The 19921-nt window shown below is 39.6% G+C and overlaps 1 protein-coding gene across 4 annotated transcripts in view; it reads left to right on the top strand.

The window, feature by feature from the left end:
- SAMD5 (sterile alpha motif domain containing 5) overlaps nt 1-19921 on the top strand; it is a 67549-nt gene that overhangs the window by 45698 nt on the left and 1930 nt on the right. For 2 of the 4 annotated variants that reach the window (XM_032407701.1, XM_032407700.1), the window contains one exon: nt 13356-19900. In XM_032407701.1, the coding sequence (XP_032263592.1) occupies nt 13356-13418 (63 nt within the window). In that variant the 3' untranslated portion in view covers nt 13419-19900. Of the gene's footprint in view, nt 1-13355; nt 19901-19921 lie in introns of those variants that run through there. The other 2 variants (XR_004299969.1, XR_004299968.1) reach the window with 2 other exon arrangements.

Below are 19921 nucleotides of genomic sequence, written 5' to 3'. Positions count from 1 at the left end.
ATGGACTCCTGTCTCACATTTAGGTCTTTCCTCCATTTTGAGTCTATTTTTGTGTGTGATGTAAGAAAATGGTCCAGTGTCATTCTGCTTCATGTGGCTGTCCAATTTTCCCAACACCATTTGTTGAAGAGACTGTCTTTTTTCCACTGGACATTCTTTCCGGCTTTGTCGAAGATGAGTTTGACCGTAGAGTTGAGGGTCCATTTCTGGGCTCTCTATTCTGTTCCATTGATCTATGTGTCTGTTTTTGTGCCAGTACCATACTGTCTTGATGATGACAGCTTTGTAATAGAGCTTGAAGTCCGGAATTGTGATGCCACCAGCTTTGATTTTCTTTTTCAACATTCCTCTGGCTTTTCTGGTTCCATACAAATTTTAGGATTATTTGTTCCAGTTCTTTGAAAAAAGTGGATGGTATTTTGATAGGGATTGCATTTAATGTGTAGATTGCTCTAGGTAGCATTGACATCTTCACAATATTTGTTCTTCCAATCCTTGAGCATGGAACATTTTTCCATTTCTTTGTGTCTTCCTCAATTTCTTTCATGAGTATTTTATAGTTTTCTGAGTACAGATTCTTTGCCTCTTTAGTTAATTTGTTCCTAGGTATCTTATGGTTTTGGGTGCAATTGTAAATGGGATCGACTCCTTAATTTGTCTTTCTTCTGTCTTGTTGTTGGTGTGTAGGAATGCCACTGATTTCTGTGCATTAATTTTATATCCTGCCACTTTACTGAATTCCTGTATGAGTTCTAGCAGTTTTGGGGTGGAGTCTTTTGGGTTTTCCACATAAAGTATCATATCATCTGCAAAGAGTGAGAGTTTGACTTCTTCTTTGCCGATTCGGATGCCTTTTATTTCTTTTTGTTGTCTGATTGCTGTGGCTAGGACTTCTAGTACTATGTTGAATAGCAGTGGTGATAGTGGACATCCCTGCCGTGTTCCTGACCTTAGGGGGAAAGGTCTCAGTTGTTCCCCATTGAGAATGATATTCGCTGTGGGTTTTTCATAGATGGCTTTTATGATATTGAGGTATGTACCCTCTATCCCTATACTCTGAAGAGTTTTGATCAAGAAAGGATGCTGTACTTTGTCAAATGCTTTTTCTGCATCTATTGAGAGGATCCTATGGTTCTTGTTCTTTCTTTTATTAATGTATTGTATCGCATTGATTGATTTGCGGATGTTGAACCAAACTTGCAGCCCAGGGATAAATCCCACTTGGTCGTGGTGAATAATCCTTTTAATGTACTGTTGGATCCTATTGGCTGGTATTTTGGTGAGAATTTTTGCATCCATGTTCATCAAGGATATTGGTCTGTACTTCTCCTTTTTGATGGGGTCTTTGTCTGGTTTTGGGATCAAGGTAATGGTGGCCTCATAAAACGAGTTTGGAAGTTTTCCTTCCATTTCTATTTTGTGGAACAGTTTCAGAAGAATAGGTATTATGTTTGGTAGAATTCCCCTGGGAAGCCATCTGGCCCTGGGCTCTTGTTTGTTGGGAGATTTTTGATTACTGCTTCAGTTTCCTTAGTGGTTATGGGTCTGTTCAGGTTTTCTATTTCTTCCTGGTTCAGTTTTGGTAGTTGATACATCTCTAGGAATGCATCCATTTCTTCCAGATTATCTTATTTGCTGGCATATAGTTGCTCATAGTATGTTCTCATAATTGTTTGTATTTCTTTGGTGTTGGTTGTGATCTTTCCTCTTTCATTCATGATTTTATTTATTTGGGTCATTTCTCTTTTCTTTTTGATAAGTCTGGCCAGGGGTTTATCAGTCTTATTAATTCTTTCAAAGAACCAGCTCCTAGTTTCGTTGATCTGTTCTACTGTTCTTTTGGTTTCTATTTCATTGATTTCTGCTCTGATCTTTACTATTTCTCTTCTCCTGCTGGGTTTAGGCTTTATTTGCTGTTCTTTCTCCAGCTCCTTTAGGTGTAGGTTTAGGTTGTGTATTTGAGACTTTTCTTGTTTCTTGAGAAAGGCTTGTATTGCTATATACTTTCCTCTTAGGACTGCCTTTGCTGCATCCCAAAGATTTTGAACAGTTGTGTTTTCATTTTCATTTGTTTCCATGAATTTTTTTTTAATTCTTCTTTAATTTTCTGGTTGACCCATTCATTCTTTAGTAGGATGCTCTTTAGCCTCCATGTATTTGAGTTCTTTCCAACTTTCCTCTTGTGATTGAGTTCTAGTTTCAAAGCATTGTGGTCTGAAAATATGCAGGGGATGATCCCAATCTTTTGGTACCCGTTGAGACCTGATTTGTGACCTAGGATGTAATCTATTCTGGAGAATGTTCCATGGGCACTAGAGAAGAATGTGTATTCTGTTGCTTTGGGATGGAATGTTCTCAATATATCCGTGAAGTCCATTTGGTCCAGTGTGTCATTTAAAGTCTTTATTTCCTTGTTGATCTTTTGCTTAGATGATCTGTCCATTTCAGTGAGGGGGTTGTTAAAGTCCCCCACTATTATTGTATTGTTGTCAATGTGTTTCTTTGCTTTTGTTATTAATTGCCTTATATAATTGGCTGCTCCCATGTTAGGGGCATAGATATTTACAATTTTTAGATCTTCTTGTTGGATAGAACCTTTAAGTAGGAGATAGTGTCCTTCCTCATCTCTTATTATAGTCTTTGGTTTAAAATCTAATTTGTTTGATATAAGGATTGCCACCCCAGCTTTCTTTTGGTGTCCATTAGCATGGTAAATGGTTTTCCACTACCTCACTTTCAATCTGGAGGTGTATTTGGGTCTAAAATGAGTCTCTTGCAGACAGCATATCGATGGGTCTTGTTTTTTTATACAGTCTGATACCTTGTGTCCTTTGATTGGGGCATTTAGCCCATTTACATTCAGGGTAACTATTGAAAGATATGAATTTAGTGCCATTGTATTGCCTGTAAGGTGACTGTTACTGTATACTGTCTGTGTTCCTTTCTGGTCTCTGTTACTTTTAGGCTCTCTCTTTGCTTAGAGGACCCCTTTCAATATTTCTTGTAGGGCTGGTTTTGTGTTTGCAAATTCCTTTAGTTTTTGTTTGTCCTGGAAGGTTTTTATCTCTCCTTCTCTTTTCAATGACAGCCTAGCTGGATATAGTATTCTTGGCTGCATATTTTTCTCGTTTAGTGCTCTGAATATATCATGCCAGTCCTTTCTGGCCTGCCAGGTCTCTGTGGATAGGTCTGTTGCCAATCTAATGTTTCCACCATTGTAGGTCACAGATCTCTTCCCCCGAGCTGCTTTTAGGATTTTCTCTTTGTCTCTGAGACTCTTAAGTTTTACTATTAGATGTCAGGGTGTTGACCTATTTTTATTGATTTTGGGGGGGTTCTCTGTGCCTCCTGGATTTTGATGCCTGTTTCCTTCCCCAAATTAGGGAAGTTCTCTGCTATAATTTGCTTCAATATACCTTCTGACCCTCTCTCTCTTTCTTCTTCTTCTGGGATCCCAATTATTCTAATATTGTTTCTAATATATTGTTTAGTCTTATGGTATCACTTATCTCTCGAAGTCTGCCCTTGTGATCCAGTAGTTGTTTATCTCTCTTTTTCTCAGCTTCTTTGTGGAAGACCATCATTTGGTCTTCTATGTCACTAATTCTCTCTTCTGCCTCATTTATCCTAGCAGGTAGAGCCTCCATTTTTGATTGCACCTCATTAATAGCCTTTTTGCTTTCGACTTGGTTAGATTTTAGTTCTTTTATTTCTCCAGAAAGGGTTTCTCTAATATCTTCCATGCTTCTTTCAAGCCCAGCTAGTATCTTTAAAATTGTCATTCTGAACTCTAGTTCTGACATCTTACTAATGTCCGTATTGATTAGGTCCCTGGCAGTCGGTACTGCCTCTTGTTCTTTTTTTTTGAGGTGATTTTTTCCGTCTTGTCATTTTGTCCAGAGGAGAATAGATGAATGAGAGAACAAAATGCTAACAGGGTAACAACAACCCCAGAAAAATATACACTAAACAAATCAGAAGAGACCCGAAACTGGGGGAAAAGAAAGAGAAAGAAAGAAAAAAGAAAAAAAGGATATGATCAATGTGATCAGGCTGGTGAATAGATCAGTGCCACACACTAGATTTTGGGCATATTTTGGTCTGTTAGAAGAAAGCGCCTCCCAAACTTTTAAAGAAAGAAAGGCTTATATATGTACAAAAATAAGGGTAAATATGATGAAGGGATGGAATATGACTGTAAAGATCAAAGATGAAAATTATAAAAGATTTTATAAAAGGAATTGATAAGAAGTTGGTTGAAAAATGAAAGAAGAGAAATTAAAAAAAAAAAAAGGGAGAGAATGTGATAAGGCAGGAGACTAGAACAAAGCCACACCCTAGAGATTTAGGGTATATTTTGGTATGTTATAAGAAACTGTATCCCAAAATTTTAAAGAGAGAACAACTTATATATATACCAAAAATAAGGTTAACTACAATGAAGGGATAGAATATGACTCTTCCAGAAAGTGGTCACTTTTCTGTTCAGAGAGTTGCTGCTGTTCTCTTCTTTGATCTCCTGTTGAGTTCGTAGGTGTTCAGAATGGTTTGATCCCTATCTAGCTGAATTCCTCGGACCAGACGAAATTTAGGTCTCCTACTCTGCCGCCATCTTGCTCTCCTCCTCCTCAATGGTTTTTTAAATTGCAAATGGATCCTAGAACCAAATGTTCTGAGAACTGCTAATATAGAATATTGTAGTGTTTTCCAGCTAAAGAGTTCTGAGCTGTCAGAGGAGTCAGAAGTCTTGTAGGTTAGAATAGTGATTGTTTCATCATATATCTTTAAATGTATTGATGAGGGGCACCTGGGGGGCTCAGTCGGTTAAGTGTCTGCCTTTGGCTCAGGTCATAATCCTGGGGCCCTGGGATCGAGCCTCACATCGGGCTCCATGCTTGGCGGGAAGCCTGCTTCTCCCTCTCCCTCTCTCTCTGCTTGTGTTCCCTCTCTCACTATGTCTCTCTCTGTCAAATAAATAAATAAAATCTTTAAAAAAAATGTATTGATGAAAATTATTTAAATATCTTTCCCTTTAAATGAAAACCTCGTAGAGATCAAATATGCTTACCTTGCACATTAAATTCTCATTCATCAATAACTGATATCAAAACAGAAAAACGTGGGCAATTATATTCAATTTGAACTTACTAGAAATATAAATATCCACATATATAGTGTGTTATTAGTAGAGAAATGGTTGCAAATAGCCACTGAAACCTTCTCTTGTCCTGTAATTTAAGGCAAATCATAAATATTCAAATAAATAATAAAAAAGTCTTGGACATTAAGCAAAAGGAAAGCAATCATTTCAAATTCTGATTATTTTCTATTTTTGATGCTGTAGCAAATAATGGTTAAATCTCAGTCTGCTCTTTAATATATACAGAGTCCATGTATAAACACGCTGTATAGTTTTTAATGTATTTTTTGTAAGTCCTATTTTTCTTACATAATTAATTTAAACACTTTGCATCATTTATTTAATATGAAGAAGTAAAATTTTCCTTATATATTATGAATGACATTAAATATAACATCTAAGTAAGCATTCTGCACAGTGTTTAATATTCTGAATAAAAATACCTTTTGCCTAAAGTCACATTTGCATGTAATGCCAAAACAATGAAGTGATTAAGAATATTCCTGAGAACATTTGAGAAATTATATATTTCTGCAAAAGGGTTCTCTATTAGTTTCTGAGAACTGCTATGAAGTGCCAGAAACAGAGTGGCTTAAATCAACAGAAGTTTATTCTCTCATTGTTCTGGAGTCCAGAAGAATGACATCAAGGTCATGGTGGGGCCATGCTCCCTGCAAAGCCTCTAGGAGAGAATCCATCCTCACCCCTTCTGGCTTCAGATGGCTCCTGGCGTGACTTGGTTTATGGCTGCGGAAGTCTGTTCTCTGCCTCTGTCTTCACATGAGCTTCTCCTCTGATGTCGCTCTGTGTACTATCCTCATCTTAAAAGGACACAGTGACTGGATGTAGGGTCCACCCTAAATCCAGGATGATTTTATCTTGCGAGCCCGAACTTTCTGCAGAGGCCATATTTCTCAGTTCATGTTCTGAGTGATGTGAACTTTGGGGAACACTATTCATTTATTACACATTCCCAATCAAAAGTGATGGGGAGTTCAGACATACTTTGATAAGCGTAGGCTTTGCTGTTGGACAGACCCCATCTGCCACCAATGAGCCCTTTGACCCTGCCAGGTTATCTACACTTTAAAGCCTCAGATTCCTCATCTATAAAACTGGGTCCATGTTAGGCATCACATTGGCTTATGGTGAGAAGTAATGGAGATCATGCCTAATGTTCTCAGCACAGTGCCTGGCACAGAGGAAGGTCACTTAATAAATATTAGTAGTTGCTCACTGTTGCCAGGACAGGAAGGTAATAATAATCATAGTATTTACTATAAACCTACTGTTAAGGGCAACTATATTGGTGTTAATTGTAAAAGGGTTAGCAGATTACAGCTAATGGTGTCTTCAAAGACCATCAGTACATAATCATGGATGATTTTATTGTGACATGGTAGATGAGAGAGAGAGAGAGACAGGAGAGACAGAGAGATGAGAATCCTTAAAAGAGCAGCTCCTGAGTTTGGTTAGAGACAGACATTACTGTAGACTGAATGTGTTCTCCAAAATTCCTGTGCTGAAACCTAATAACCAGTATGATGGTATTTGGAGGTGGGGCCTTTGGGAGGTCATTGGGTGATGAGGGTAAAGCACCTATGATGGGATGGGTGCCTTTATAAAAGGTCCCTCATAAAGCTCCCTCACCCCTTCTGCCATGTGAGGCCATGGCAAGAAGATGGTGTCTGTGAACCAAGAAGAGGGCCTTCACCAGATACTGAATCTGTGGGCGCCTTGCTCTTGCACTTTCTAGCCTCCAGAAGTGTGAGAAATTTCTTTTGTTTATGAACTACCCAGTCTCTGGTATTCTGTTCTATCGGCCCACTAGGACTGAAACAGTCATCAACAAGACTTTCATCAAGAGACCCACCAAAGAGGCAACTGGGTGACTTAGTCAGCTAAGCGTCTGTTTTCATCTCAGGTCATGATCCTGGGGTCCTGGAATCCAGCCCCACTTCGGGCTCCCTGCTCAGCGGGGAGCCTGCTTCTCCTTCTTCCTCTGCCTGCCGCTCCCCCTGCTTGTGCTCTCCCTCCCTTTCTCTCTCTCTGTCAAATAAATAAATAAAATCTAAAAAAAAAAAAGACCCACCAAATGTGTTTGGAAGAGCTGCACTGGAGGACAGAACGCTGATATTCAGCACATTCTAGCATTTATCCTTATTTCTGTTCTGGATTTGCATCACTCATTTCTAGGCCTGTGTCTTGATCACTATTTGGGGTGATATTTGGAGACTTTGAAGCATAAACAGAAAAATTCTAAAAGCCTGTTTTACTCTAATTCCATATATAGTCCAATCCCGCTGAGCCTGCCCTCCTGCAGCTATCATGCTGACCCCATGTCACAGTCCCCCTGGTGGCTGTCTCCGACTTCTCCCCTCTCCTTACAGCCCTACCCTTGCCCCCTCACCCCTTGCTCCTCAGATAGCCTTGGCTTGGTCCTTCCTGAGAACTAGTAGTCCATCTGCACGTGAGCGCCTTCCCTTGCTGTCCTTCCCATCAGAATGTACTGGCATCTTTGCCCATCTGTTCTTTCCCTCTATTTCTGATGAGTGACCCCTCTCCCCTCTAAGAGTAATCCTTCCCCTGGGTATCTACTCTTATCCCAAGTAATAATTTTGATCCATAATTATCCTTTTGTTTTCGGGCATTTGGTCTCTCTCCATGGAATCCTTCTACTCAGTCTGTAAATATGCCTAAGCTCCCTCTTTGTTCTTAAAAACACTGTCCCCTCCAGCTACCATTTCTCCTTCTTTAACTGTACTAGTCAACCTCTTCAAAGTGCAGTGACCTAGCCCCAGATGCATGTTGTGATAGCTGTTAATGATTATAAAATTATTGAAAGAACAATACAGAACTCCCAATAGTTAAATCTTGATAATTTCTTCCTGGTAGAGATAAGATGTGGCTCCATCTCTAAGCAGTGAGGAGGTCTAGAGCCTCTGCACCCAGTCTCCGGGGTGTGCTACCACCCTGCAGACCACAACCCTGGGGGTTGTTCTCAGTGTGGGAATTTAGCATATTCAGAATATTCAGTGATGAGTCTCACAAAGTGCTTTTAAGAAATTGGGAATTTACATAGCTGTTCTGTTGGAAAAATTATAAAATCGGTAATGCCCTGAGGATAGGATAAACAAAGACACTTTTGTGTTTTAACCTCTGAATTTGTTCCTGAGAGTTTGCTGACTAATAAGCAGGTAAGAAAATTTCCAGCCTCTCTGGCATACTTCCCATTTGCTGAAAACCTGCGGATAAGTCCTGAGTGAAGTTTAGAACCCATGTGGGTCCAGTGGAGGGAGTGAGAAGCATACTGGTGCAGTTTATTGTATCCCACTGAATTTTTTCCAGGAGCTAGATGGTAAATCGGTTCTTCGCAAGGACACACCACAGATGAAGACAGACAGGAGAACTGTACAGAAGAGTTTATATAGCATTTGGGTGTTGGTGTTTAAAGTCAAAAAAAGAAAATATACGTAGATCATTCTGGAGTAGGTCAAACATTTTTTTCGTCTTGGACAAAAGTCCCTGGGAAATCTGCCCTGTAAGACTCCTTTAGCAGAAAAAGGACATGGATGCCAGCTAATTTTATAACATCAGAGTGCATCCTCTAGCTTATTGGGGTCTGGGAGGCAGCCTTGGCCTTCCCTAAGGGACCCTCAGAAGCCTTTCGAGGAACTGAAAGGTGACCGTTAAGTAGAGTGGATATATATTGAAAAGTTTTTCTCTGTTGGATAGGCAAAGGAAAATATACTCCCAGCTGACTTGCTAGACTAATATTTTCCAATAGGAACTTATTTTACTGAGAAATTATACGTAAAAATTATACTGTGGATGATTCAATCAATCAGCAGTAGTAGTGTATGCAACTATGTGTGTGTGTGTGTATGTGCGTGTGTGTGTGTGTGTATTCCCACTGGAGATACAAAGAAGTATGAAATGTGCTTTCTGCCCTTGGAGAAGTTTACAGTTAAAATGAGGCTGAATTTAAGCCCCCTCTCTCTAAAGGAAATTCTAACCTCTCTCTAAAGCAAATTCTAACCATTCCGTAATGAGAGACAATGTGATGTGGCTGAATGTTGGTAAGCTTAGCTTGAGAAAGTCATGACCTAAAAAACCCTTTTTATCTTGTCACCGGACCACCCATAGATTCAGCTTCGTGCCCCTTGTGTCATCCAGAAGGAGAGAAGGTAGTATTTGTACCGTGAAGAGATGTGGCTTTTCCCTATAAGACAGTTGTCCCCACCCCCACCCCCCATTGTAAGGAATTATGTGGGCTATTAATGTACACTCACTAGTTGTGTGTGTTTATCCCAGCAACCAAATGTAGAGATTTTCTGTCTCTTGATTCTATATCTGCAATGGAGCTATATCCTTTAGAATAATAACACAACAGAGAAATAATTTTTATATGGGGTAGCTTCCATATAACTCTGATTGTCTTTAATTAGGGGGGAAAAATCACAAGCTAAAAAGAGTAACAGACTTGAAATCAGTTAAAACTCAGAATAATCAACTGAGAAAAAAATGTAATCTCATAAATCTTCATTTTTAACCACAGGACAAGAGTCTCTTTATTCATTCAATAACTTTTGCTGCCCCTCTCTGTTTCTCAGATTGGAACTGTAACATAGATGAGAATTGCCAAATATATGTGAAATGAAAGACTTTCCCCCTACCCTTCCCATTCCCCATAAGAGCCTAAAACAAATAAAACTGAGAAAGTCACAGTTCAGTTCAAGAATTAGGTTTATGTGGCTCTAATGTAAGAACTCTGATTGAGACTGGTCTTGATCAAAGGCAGGTAGGGGGAGAATTAGGCCAACTAAGACACCTTTTTTTGGTTTGTTTCAGCAGTGTTTCCCTAGAAATAGGGAGATATAATTTGGCACATTACAAACAAATGACTGGCCTTCATTTTTCACATAGTAATAGCAAAACTCCAGGAGCATTAATAGAAACAAAAATATAACCTGCTATTTATTGTACCCGAGGTTGGCTTTCATGATTTTCGAGAAAGGACCAGAGTTGAGACAATGCCATGCATGATTTCTTTGTCAACCTAGCCCTGTCGCCAAAGAAGCCGATAGACACATATAAGCAGATTATTCTTTTTCTTGGTGGAGTGAAGAAAGAGTAGGCATATGCCAGATAATTTAGGGGGGAAGGGAAATACGAAAAAAGCGTGGTGGGGGGAGAGCAGCTCTGCGAAATGAGGCCAGACTGGTGATGCCTGTGTACTGTCCTCATCTTAAAAGGATACAGTGACTGGATGTAGGAGTTACAGCCGCTTTCTCCTTAAAGCTGGCCAGAACTTTAAAAGTCTGTTCATTTCTGTTTGACACGAGGAGTGGGATCTCTCAGCAGGAGCAGGGATGTCACGATGCATGTCGTCTGCCGGAGCAGGAAGCCGCGTTTGTAACGGGGAGCTCAGCGATGTTCCCTTGCGAGCATGAAGGCACCCGTGCTGGGCTAAGCCCTGCTCTCCGTGGCGGCTCTCGCATCGGGAAACTCTCCGTGACCCAGCGGCGGCAATCCCGTTTGTCTGCCTCCTAGCTTCTCCCCCAAAGAACGGAAAATAGCAAACTGCGAGGCTGGGCTTGTTTAATGAATGTGATTTGTTTTTGTTGAACCAAAGGCACAGGAGGTTTCGGAGGCTGTCAGCGTGATGCTAGATTTGTGAATGATTCCGTGCTCCACATCTTGGAGGCGTTTAATAGGGAGGGTGTCTGAGCTTGCAGGTGATAACCTGTCCAAAGGCATTTTCTTTACTTTCAGAGGTTCCTTGAATAAAAATGACCTTTAAAAGGTATGTGAGGCCATCTCTCTGACTTGCAGAGCTGTATCTAGCATGGGCAGGCATGTGAGAATCTTCCGTTCTAATAAGAATGTCCTCACGATGCGGCCTCCTCCTTCCCTCTGTGACTCTTCCTTGAGCCTGGCTGTGGTCCTCCCACCGTCTCAGAAACCCGTAACGCTGTAACCTGAGGCACTTTCTGCTTTTCCAGTTTGAAATGCATTCTCTTGCACTATATAGTCAATATAGTTTTTGGTGGAATGCCTTTTCATTCATTCACCTGTTTCAGCATTAGAAACCAAACTGTCTTGGGGTGCTTGGGTGGCTCAGTGGGTGAAACCTCTGACTCTTGATTTTGGCTCAGGTCATGATCTCAGGGTTGTGGGATCGAGTACTGCATCAGGCTCTGCATTCAGTGTGGAGTCTCTCTCTCTCTCTCTCTCTCTCTCTCTCTCCCCCTCTCCCTCTCCCCCTCCCCCTGCTCGTATGCCCTTTCTGTTTCTCTCAAATAAATAAATAAATAAATAAATAAATAAATAAATAAATCGTAAAAAAACAGTCTTACCTTCTTTATATTAGCGTGACTTCCCTCCTCTACAAACTTCCCCACCAAAAAAGTTCGTTTGTCAAAACAGATTGAACATTACTTTTCCACAGTTTGTAACAGAAGGCGATTTTAATAGAGGCATTGGCTTAGATATGAGTTTATTTGAGGGACTATTTGCATTTAATAATTAGTGGTACAATATTATTATTTAGTAATATAGAAAAAAAAAAAAAGGGCCCAGAAAGAGCTTGATTCCCTGGAGAAAGAAACTTCCTGAACATGGATAGTAACACTTTTTCTCCATTTAGATGTAATTGTTGGATGATATTACCCAAACTAATTAATAGTGACACATTAGTTAACATATTGCCATCAGCAGGTGGCTATTTGAGCAGGGATGAAAATGGCATGTGCTAAAACAAATTGTTGTACCCTAGAGAAATGTGCAGAATTATTTTTTAAAAGAGTCTTTTAATGATGTGTGCAACATGATTTATTTATTTTTTTTACTTAACACAGCTTTGAGAGATGAAACTGGGGGTAAGGCTGGAGAGATAGAGACTGAGAAAAACAAAATAAAAGACAACAAAATTGATTCAACCTTTACCAAAAGCTTTTCGAATTGATAAACAAAACGAAACAAGTCAACAGTTGAATCCAAGTGGCACAGTCGGTCTGTCAGATCAGAAATCACACAGAAGACTCGGGGGCCCTCCTTCTTCCTTTGCGCTGTCTCTCTTTCTTCCTCCCCTCTGTCTATTGTAGATCTGTCAGGGGATTTGGGGCAGACGGCGACGTATGGGCAGGAAACTGTAATCTGTGGCTGGCTTTCAGTTTCGGAGGCATCACTGTGACAACGAAGGGGTTAAAACTGTCAACACCTATCAGAGCTCGGCGATAATTAGTGTAATAGCAGTCCCAGAACATTGGCACAGATGACCACACAATAGATGAATTCTACTGGGGTCCTGCTTCATAGAGAATCCTTCATCTCTTCCAGCTCAGGCACAGCTATGTTTTTTAAATGCCTATGTGAAGAAAGCTACTGTTTGTGCATACGGATGATTCTGGGTAAAGATGATTGTGAATCTTTTTTATTTCAGAAAGTGCTTTTTGAATTAGCACTTGCAGGTACAAGTTGCATAGATCTGTACCCTCTGAGCACCAGATGGGTGGCCTGTAGAATGTCTCCAAGTGTGTCGACTGTTACTCTGTTACGAAGGATGCTCAAGGGTGGTAAGGAGTGGTTTGATTTAGGGAGACAAACTGTGGCAAGATATACTTTCATTAATTTTTTTTTTTTTTTTTACTTGTTCTTACAAGAAACGTAAAAGGAAAAACAGAACATTTTTAAACAAGACAGGCTGGAGAAGAATAAAATACATTTTTCATTTAGTAGCTTCAAGGAAAAAAATGGATAGATAAAAAGCAGAGACTTAAAGGTATTTTTTCAGGGACACCTGGGTGGCTCAGTCGGTTAAGCCTTCAGCTCAGGTCATGATCTCAGGGTCCTGGGATCGAGCCCCGCATCAGGCTCCTTCCTCAGCGGAGAGCCTGCTTCTCCCTCTGCCTGCCGCTCCCCCTGCTTGTTCTCTCTCTCTCTCTCTCTCTCTGACAAATAAATAAATAAAATCTTTTAAAAAGATATTTTTTTCAGAAGTCCATGTGGTAACCAGAAAAGGAAAATTGTGACTTAAAAATAGGAGCAGCAGTTGGTAGAGCATGTGACTCTTGATCTCAGGGTCGTGAATTCGAGCCCCACATTGGGAGTCGCGTTTACTTAAAAAAAAAAATAGGAGCAGGAATCCATGATGGACTAGGGGAAGAATGGGTAAAGGAGAACCTCAATAACCCCGATATGTTCAAATCCACAGGTCCCAATGGCTGGCATCCTAGAGTACTTAATGAATTGGCCGAAGTCATCACAGAACCGCTAGATATCATTTTTGAGAACTCGTGGAGGACTCATGAGGTGCCTGAAGACTGGAAATGGGCATATTTAGAACCTTCTTTCACAAAGGGAAATGGATGATGACCCTGGAAATACTCATCAGCTTAACTTTTTTCTTGGAAAAATTCTGGAATAATCAACTTAGTACACTGGGTAACTAACTTATAATAGCTAGAAACGAGGCAGTGAAACATCATACATAAAGAAGTACTGAGTCTGGTTTTGAGATCAGGTCTCGTGCCTATTTTGGGGATCCTCCCCTCCATTCTCTGAATTCTTGATGAAAATAAATGAGGTTGGCCGAGGCATTTGGGTGATAACTAATTTTAAGTGTAATACAAGACAAAAAGCGGGTTTCTGGCATTAGCTCATCATTACATCATTTCCATATGAGCCTTTAACTTGAGAATTAGGAGCATTAATTTAATATTTTAGGATACATCTTTTTTTTTTCACTTCATATGGGACCATGTTTTTATGGGCTGAAATATTTTATATAATTCTCTATAGAATAGTTTGGTGATGGAATTCCCTTATTTTAAGGTGCTTTCATAGTTATTTCGTATATAGGTAGGATCATAAAGCTGATGAATTTGAGGAACATCAGCAAGGGGAGAGAGTTTTTTCTAACTTCTCATGTTTAATTTAACCTGGCTGAAGTGTAGTGTTAGCACCAGGAAGGGTGTCTTGCTCTCACTGACAACTGAGCAAGATCTGCTGTGTAACTTGATCTCTAGTTTTTCTCACTCCCTGGGGACTGTCTTGGCCAGTGCTGTGCCGGATCCCCCCCCCCCCCCCCCCCCCCCCGCCAAGATTCTGATGTCAGGCCCGTGGGAGCAGGGAAGCTGTCAGTGGCAGTGACCATTACAAACCTTACATAACCACAGCCCAAAAGGAGAGTAGGGTAGAGTGGGGGAAGGAAATCAAGACACATCTGGAGCCTTTCTAATTCTTACTGTTCTTGCCTTTGGCTGCGGGTTTTATTTCCTGCTTAGAAAATGCAACCAAGTTGATGGGACCAAACACTTAATTGAAAGGAAATTATCAAAGAAGGTCCAAGTCTGCCACAGGCTTCAGGGACAGGCAGCTTCTGAGAGCCCATGAGCCGTCAGTCCTGTTACAGAATCTTTCCTGCACTACTTGGAAGTACACAGGATCTGCTAAAGTTTGCCTCAGCATTGTGATGCTCAAGAGTAGGAAACTCTCGAAGGAAAAGCAGTTTACGTGCATTTTCTTCCTGGTGCATGCTGGTCCCTAGGTGAGCAGTTAAGGTCTCCCAGGGCAATTTTATTACAATACTGCTTTAAAAATCTAAGGTTTACATAGTTTATCTACTTCTAGAGATTAATTTCGATACTGTAAAATCAGTGTCATTCTTAAATGCAAATGCAAGGAAATTAAGCTTGCGAGCATGTATAAATTGTCCTTTAAACTATATGTAGCTTGCAGATAAGTAAGGATTAGACTCCAATCAACCTTTCATCATTTTTTTTTCCCAAGTGAACCAGAGTCTTTCAAATTTCCAAGCTAGATTTTTCTTAAGGAGTGGGGGGTCTGGATAGATTACAGATCGAATTTATTGTGATAATAAATGGCTTCCTGTTCAAGACCTCATTTCCAGATGCAGCATCTGAGGCAGATTTATTTCACAGATGTGCATTTCCATGCATTTGTTGAACTGTTGCTAGAAAGAACCCAATGTCTGAAAAATCTATTATTTTCACCATTGGCATTATAATGCAATCTACTGCAACCAAAAAAAAAAAGGGACTCTGGTCATTTCAAGTTTTATTTTCTACTTGTGTAATGTCTAACTTCAGTTAGCTTGCTGAATTTAAATTTCTTGGTGTCTGCTATTGGAATTTGAAAATAATGATATCCTACCTAAGTTAAGAGTCACAATCTAGAATAGTGAGAAAGCCAAAGGACTTGAAAGACTTCTTACCTAAAGCCAGAGAGAGAAAGCTTTAAGCAGAGAGGTATTAAAGGAACCCCTAATTCTTTTTCATTAAATCAAGGTCAGATAAGAGCTTAGAATATAAGAGAAAGGAAGTAGTCTTACCATGAATTATATCTGAAGACAGTTACTCTTAGGATGAGTAATTTTTTTATAGTATTCTAAAATTTTATCTAACATTCATAATATCCTTAATAGGTACAGGTAAAGGAAGTAGCTAAGGGACAACTATGTTATCAGAACTAGAGGAGTGTCTTGATTTGTATTTCCTAGAACTTCAAGAGACATTAAGTAGAGACTTTTACTTCATAACACTGAGGAATTTGGAGGAGTATAGCAAAATTTTTCTTCAGTTCATCTTTTAACAAAATTCTGGGGGTGAGGAAAGATTTTCTTTACATAAAATATTTCTTGGTTCAGGCAATGCAAGGGCTCCTTCCCACCAAGGGAATTGAAGCAAATTAGAATAGCTGTACTCAAGCAGTTTCTCAGTCCCAAGAAATTTACAGCATCTTGGTGGTGTGAAATCAATGACAAAAACAGTAAGCCTTGAGTCCTGGCTTTCGGATCTTAGTCCAAATTTTGGAATCATGTCGATTGCCTCTTCAGGTAGTGAATCTGTTTAGAACATAAGCTATAATGTAGCATGGGGAATGGTCTTGAACAGTTGTTGAACTCATCAAAAGCTTTTTATCCTTGCCCATTAAACGGGGAAAATGAATACTTCCTATAGTTCTGCATCAAACTACATCAAACAGCCGCAGAGTTCTTGGCCTGGTGCTTGACACATAGTAGGTGCCGAGCGCCTTCCTCCCTTCCTTCCTTTACCATGACCTTCTTTCTTTCCTCCTACATGAAAGAGATTACCTTAAAACTGACTAGAAAACTCAAGCATAAATTGACGTGTCTTTATTTCTGCCTTAAACCCACTAAATAAAGCCGCTTTGCTTTCTTTTAGAAAGGATAGAAAGGTTACAGTGGCCACTTTCAGCAGGAGTTCGCTAAATGTTTATTGATTGAATGAAAGGAATGTGATTTTTAAAAACAATGAGCAAATGTGTAAAGCCAGCACTTTTCAAGGCTGGGGAAATAGTCGCATAGATACATATGAAGGTATTTCTTCAACTTTCTTCTTTCTTACAGCTTTAGATTGATAAAATTTGGTGTACAAATTAGTGAGTAGCATATGTGCATTTTCATCGGATTTTATGACGGTGATTTACAAATTAGGAGTGCAAGTCGGCATTCCCGCATAGGTTCTTCTGCGATAAATCCAGCCAAGATACCAAGCGGATGATGGTGGATCAGCAAACTTTTCTATGTGAAGAGAAACCAGATGCACCAGTGACTAGGAAGCACCTGCCAGAAAACTGAGATGAGCATATCTGGATTGTTCTCTGTGAAGAGTCGAGCACCGTAAACAGGTTCCTTGCATGGGCATTGAAGAATAACAAAAAGAGAGGTTAAAGAGAATTACATTTTTAGACAAAATATTTGATTCATAAAACTTTTTACATGTAATATTAAATTAGGTATCAAAACACCATGTTCAGGCAGGTAGAAGATTTCTGAATTTCAAGTAAATAAAGGATAAAGAATAGAATAATATGTCCAGAGACATATACAAGACATGAGCAAGAATCTGACGAAATTGCCAGTTCTCTGTTCAGACCAAGGGCCAAGTTCAGGGGATGCTTAGAAGTCAGCTGACAACTTGTGCTTTGAATAAAGCTATACTAGATGCTATATGAAACCAAGTAAGTTGTGCAGAGCAAAGCAAATCAGCTAGGTTTTCTCTTTTAGAATCTTCTAATTTTACTCTTAGCAGTCTCTGTGGTCATCGGTTAGATATTCCTACATCATATGTTTTACACTATTAGATTCTTTGGAAAATAGTCTTTAGCTTCATATTATTAATCTCTAAGAATATAAAATCAAATTTCTACTCCAGGATCACTGTTTTAGATATGTCCGTGAAAGGCAAACAAAACAAAGCAAAACAAAACAAAACAAAAAACCCACAGTAGTTCAGAAAAATGAGTAACATAACTTTCTTTCTTTTTGCTTACCAACATAGAAATTTTCCTTTAAGTTGTTTAAATGCCTGGCAATGACGTTTTGTTTTTTTTATTGTTGCTGTTAAAAGATAACTTTTAGAGGAAAATGGGAGGTTAAATTCCACATTAAGAGCTGGGTGGTATTTTTTTTTTGACAATTTGGCCAGCATTTCTTCCATTGGAACAAAAGAAAGTCAACTTTTCAACATTAAGATGAGAAGTGTCTTTTATAGAAGCATTCTGTATCATGCCCTTTGTCTGATGAATTTTCCTTTATTGCTCCAAAAATAAAATGCTGAATTGAATATCTTGAGGGCAAAGTGGTATAGTAATTGGGGCAAATGGTAGAAATTCTATTGCAGTTGTTGCCCTGTTCTCTAAGCTTGAGACTATTCTGAGATACTCTTTGGGTTCCTAAAGTCATCATTAATGGAAAAGTTCTGCCTTACAGAGACATGTGCGTAGGTCCAAATAATTAACACGTGTACATCTAAGTAGCCAAGCACAGATTCATTCTAAATAAAAGCTGCAGTTTGGTTTTTTGTAAATGTAATTGCAACTGACACCTTTTTTCCCCCCTTTCATTAATTGTTTTTAAAAGGGACTATATGAGAAGGCTCTATTAAAAGCTTACTTGGAACAGCATTACGAACATCGTACGCCCATGCAGCGCTGTGATTTGCAAACATATGTCCGCTCTTCAATAAATGTTATGGCTTTCACAGCGGTTCCACCTTGGCCTCTTTTGTGATCGTTTTCCATTCCGATGAATGGCATAGAGTATGTGTGTTGTTTAAATTGACGATGTATAAATGTTTATAGTAATGGAGCATTATGGTTAACATGGGAAATCAGAGTTCCAACTTGAAAGAAAGGAGAAGGCAAGGCTCCCCACACTCCACGCAAAATGCAAATAAATCATTATGATGTGTGCTTGGATGCTTTCGTGTGACTGTTACATGTGTATGTTGTGGCTTTCTCCTCTCCAGCCCACCCCACTTCTGACTAAAAAGTCCTCCCGAGGGTGATAGGCTGTAATTTTGTGCCAGTAATTGCTGCTCGCCAGAGCGGGAGGTGGGGGTGGTGAGATATATTAGGTGATAGGCGGGGTCACATGTGGGGTTTCTGCCGCGGCTCCCGCAGCCTTGAATATCCATCACTCAAACGTGGTCGTGATTTGTCTACAGATAAGCGGCATCTCAGGGGTCACTAGATCTGGAATCTCCTGGATTCACATGCTGGCCTCACCACTTTCTGGCTTCTGGACCTTGAGCAAATGGAATAAATAAATATAGACCTTAGCACAATAATTAGCCCAGGCTAATCAGCCCCCCAAAATTAATTCAAAACAGTTTTGTAGTAATGTTGCAGGTTCTGTGTAAATGGCATCCCGTATGATATGTTTGGTGATGACGAAAGGTTGTTTTTACTCTCACTGAATTCAAGGTGAGCAGAACATAAATTTAAAGCAAGAAAGATGTAGAGTAAATATTAGGAAGAAATATGTACAAATAAGGATTTTAGAAGTAAAAAGGTACCCTGGGATAACATCATCTGATTCAGAAATTGTGTAGTTAAGACACTGAGCGGCCAAGAGTTTGTGGCGTGCCCGCAATCACACGCTGGATTGTGACAGACCCTCTAAATCCCGGCTTTTTGTCTCAGATTCTATAAAGTATACCGAACGGGATTTGTGGCATTTTTCAAAAGAGACCCATCTTTCTGGTCCGGCCTTAATTTCAACTTAGATCCATGGTTTTCGAGTCACAGCCTCAGAAGGCTGATTCATACCCTGAAACTCCAAGCAGCCCGGGGGCTCTGCACGAGCCCACAGCACACGATGAAAACCTCAGCTTTCAGCCTGGAGATCTGATGCTTCAAGTCTTCCTTGATCTATCAAGCATATTTAGAAAAGTCAATGATATTGGCAGGCAGCACTAAAATGTATTTTTTAAAATGGGGAGTTGCATGCATGAAGTAGAGAAAGGAGTGTTTGATAAGGAATGGGATGGTTTATATCATTAATAAAATCACTTCACATAAGGCAGCTTTTAAAGTCTTTCATCTGAATCTGGAAAATGAATACCTTCCAGTCTCATTCCAGGCCATATGCTGCTCCACTGAGGATTTTTTAATTTTAAAAGAGGACTCTTGAACAATTTTAAATGAAAAACTTACCTTTTCCGCCTCCTAGAGTTACCCTGAGGACAGAGTGTATTCGTGTAATTATGGACACCTTTTTGGCCAACCTCCTCCACTTTAAAATATCTCCATGTACCATTAACAGGATGTCTGCATAATGTCATCTGTTTCCCTGTTGAATAATGAGCACCGACTGAGAACTGTATATAGTCAGAGTGCATTCTTTCACATCCGTTGAGCTCCATCAATTTAACTTCAACTTTGGAAATTAATCAATCTACATAATCACCTTTATAAAAATAGCCATTTTGAGTGAAGAGTATACATTTAATT

The sequence above is a fragment of the Phoca vitulina genome, unplaced genomic scaffold, assembly GCF_004348235.1.
Source record: "Phoca vitulina isolate PV1807 unplaced genomic scaffold, GSC_HSeal_1.0 scaffold9, whole genome shotgun sequence".
In the NCBI taxonomy this organism is placed as follows: domain Eukaryota; kingdom Metazoa; phylum Chordata; class Mammalia; order Carnivora; family Phocidae; genus Phoca; species Phoca vitulina.
The sequence above is the reverse complement of the archived record's forward strand: the minus strand, read 5'-3'. Positions and strand labels throughout refer to the sequence as shown.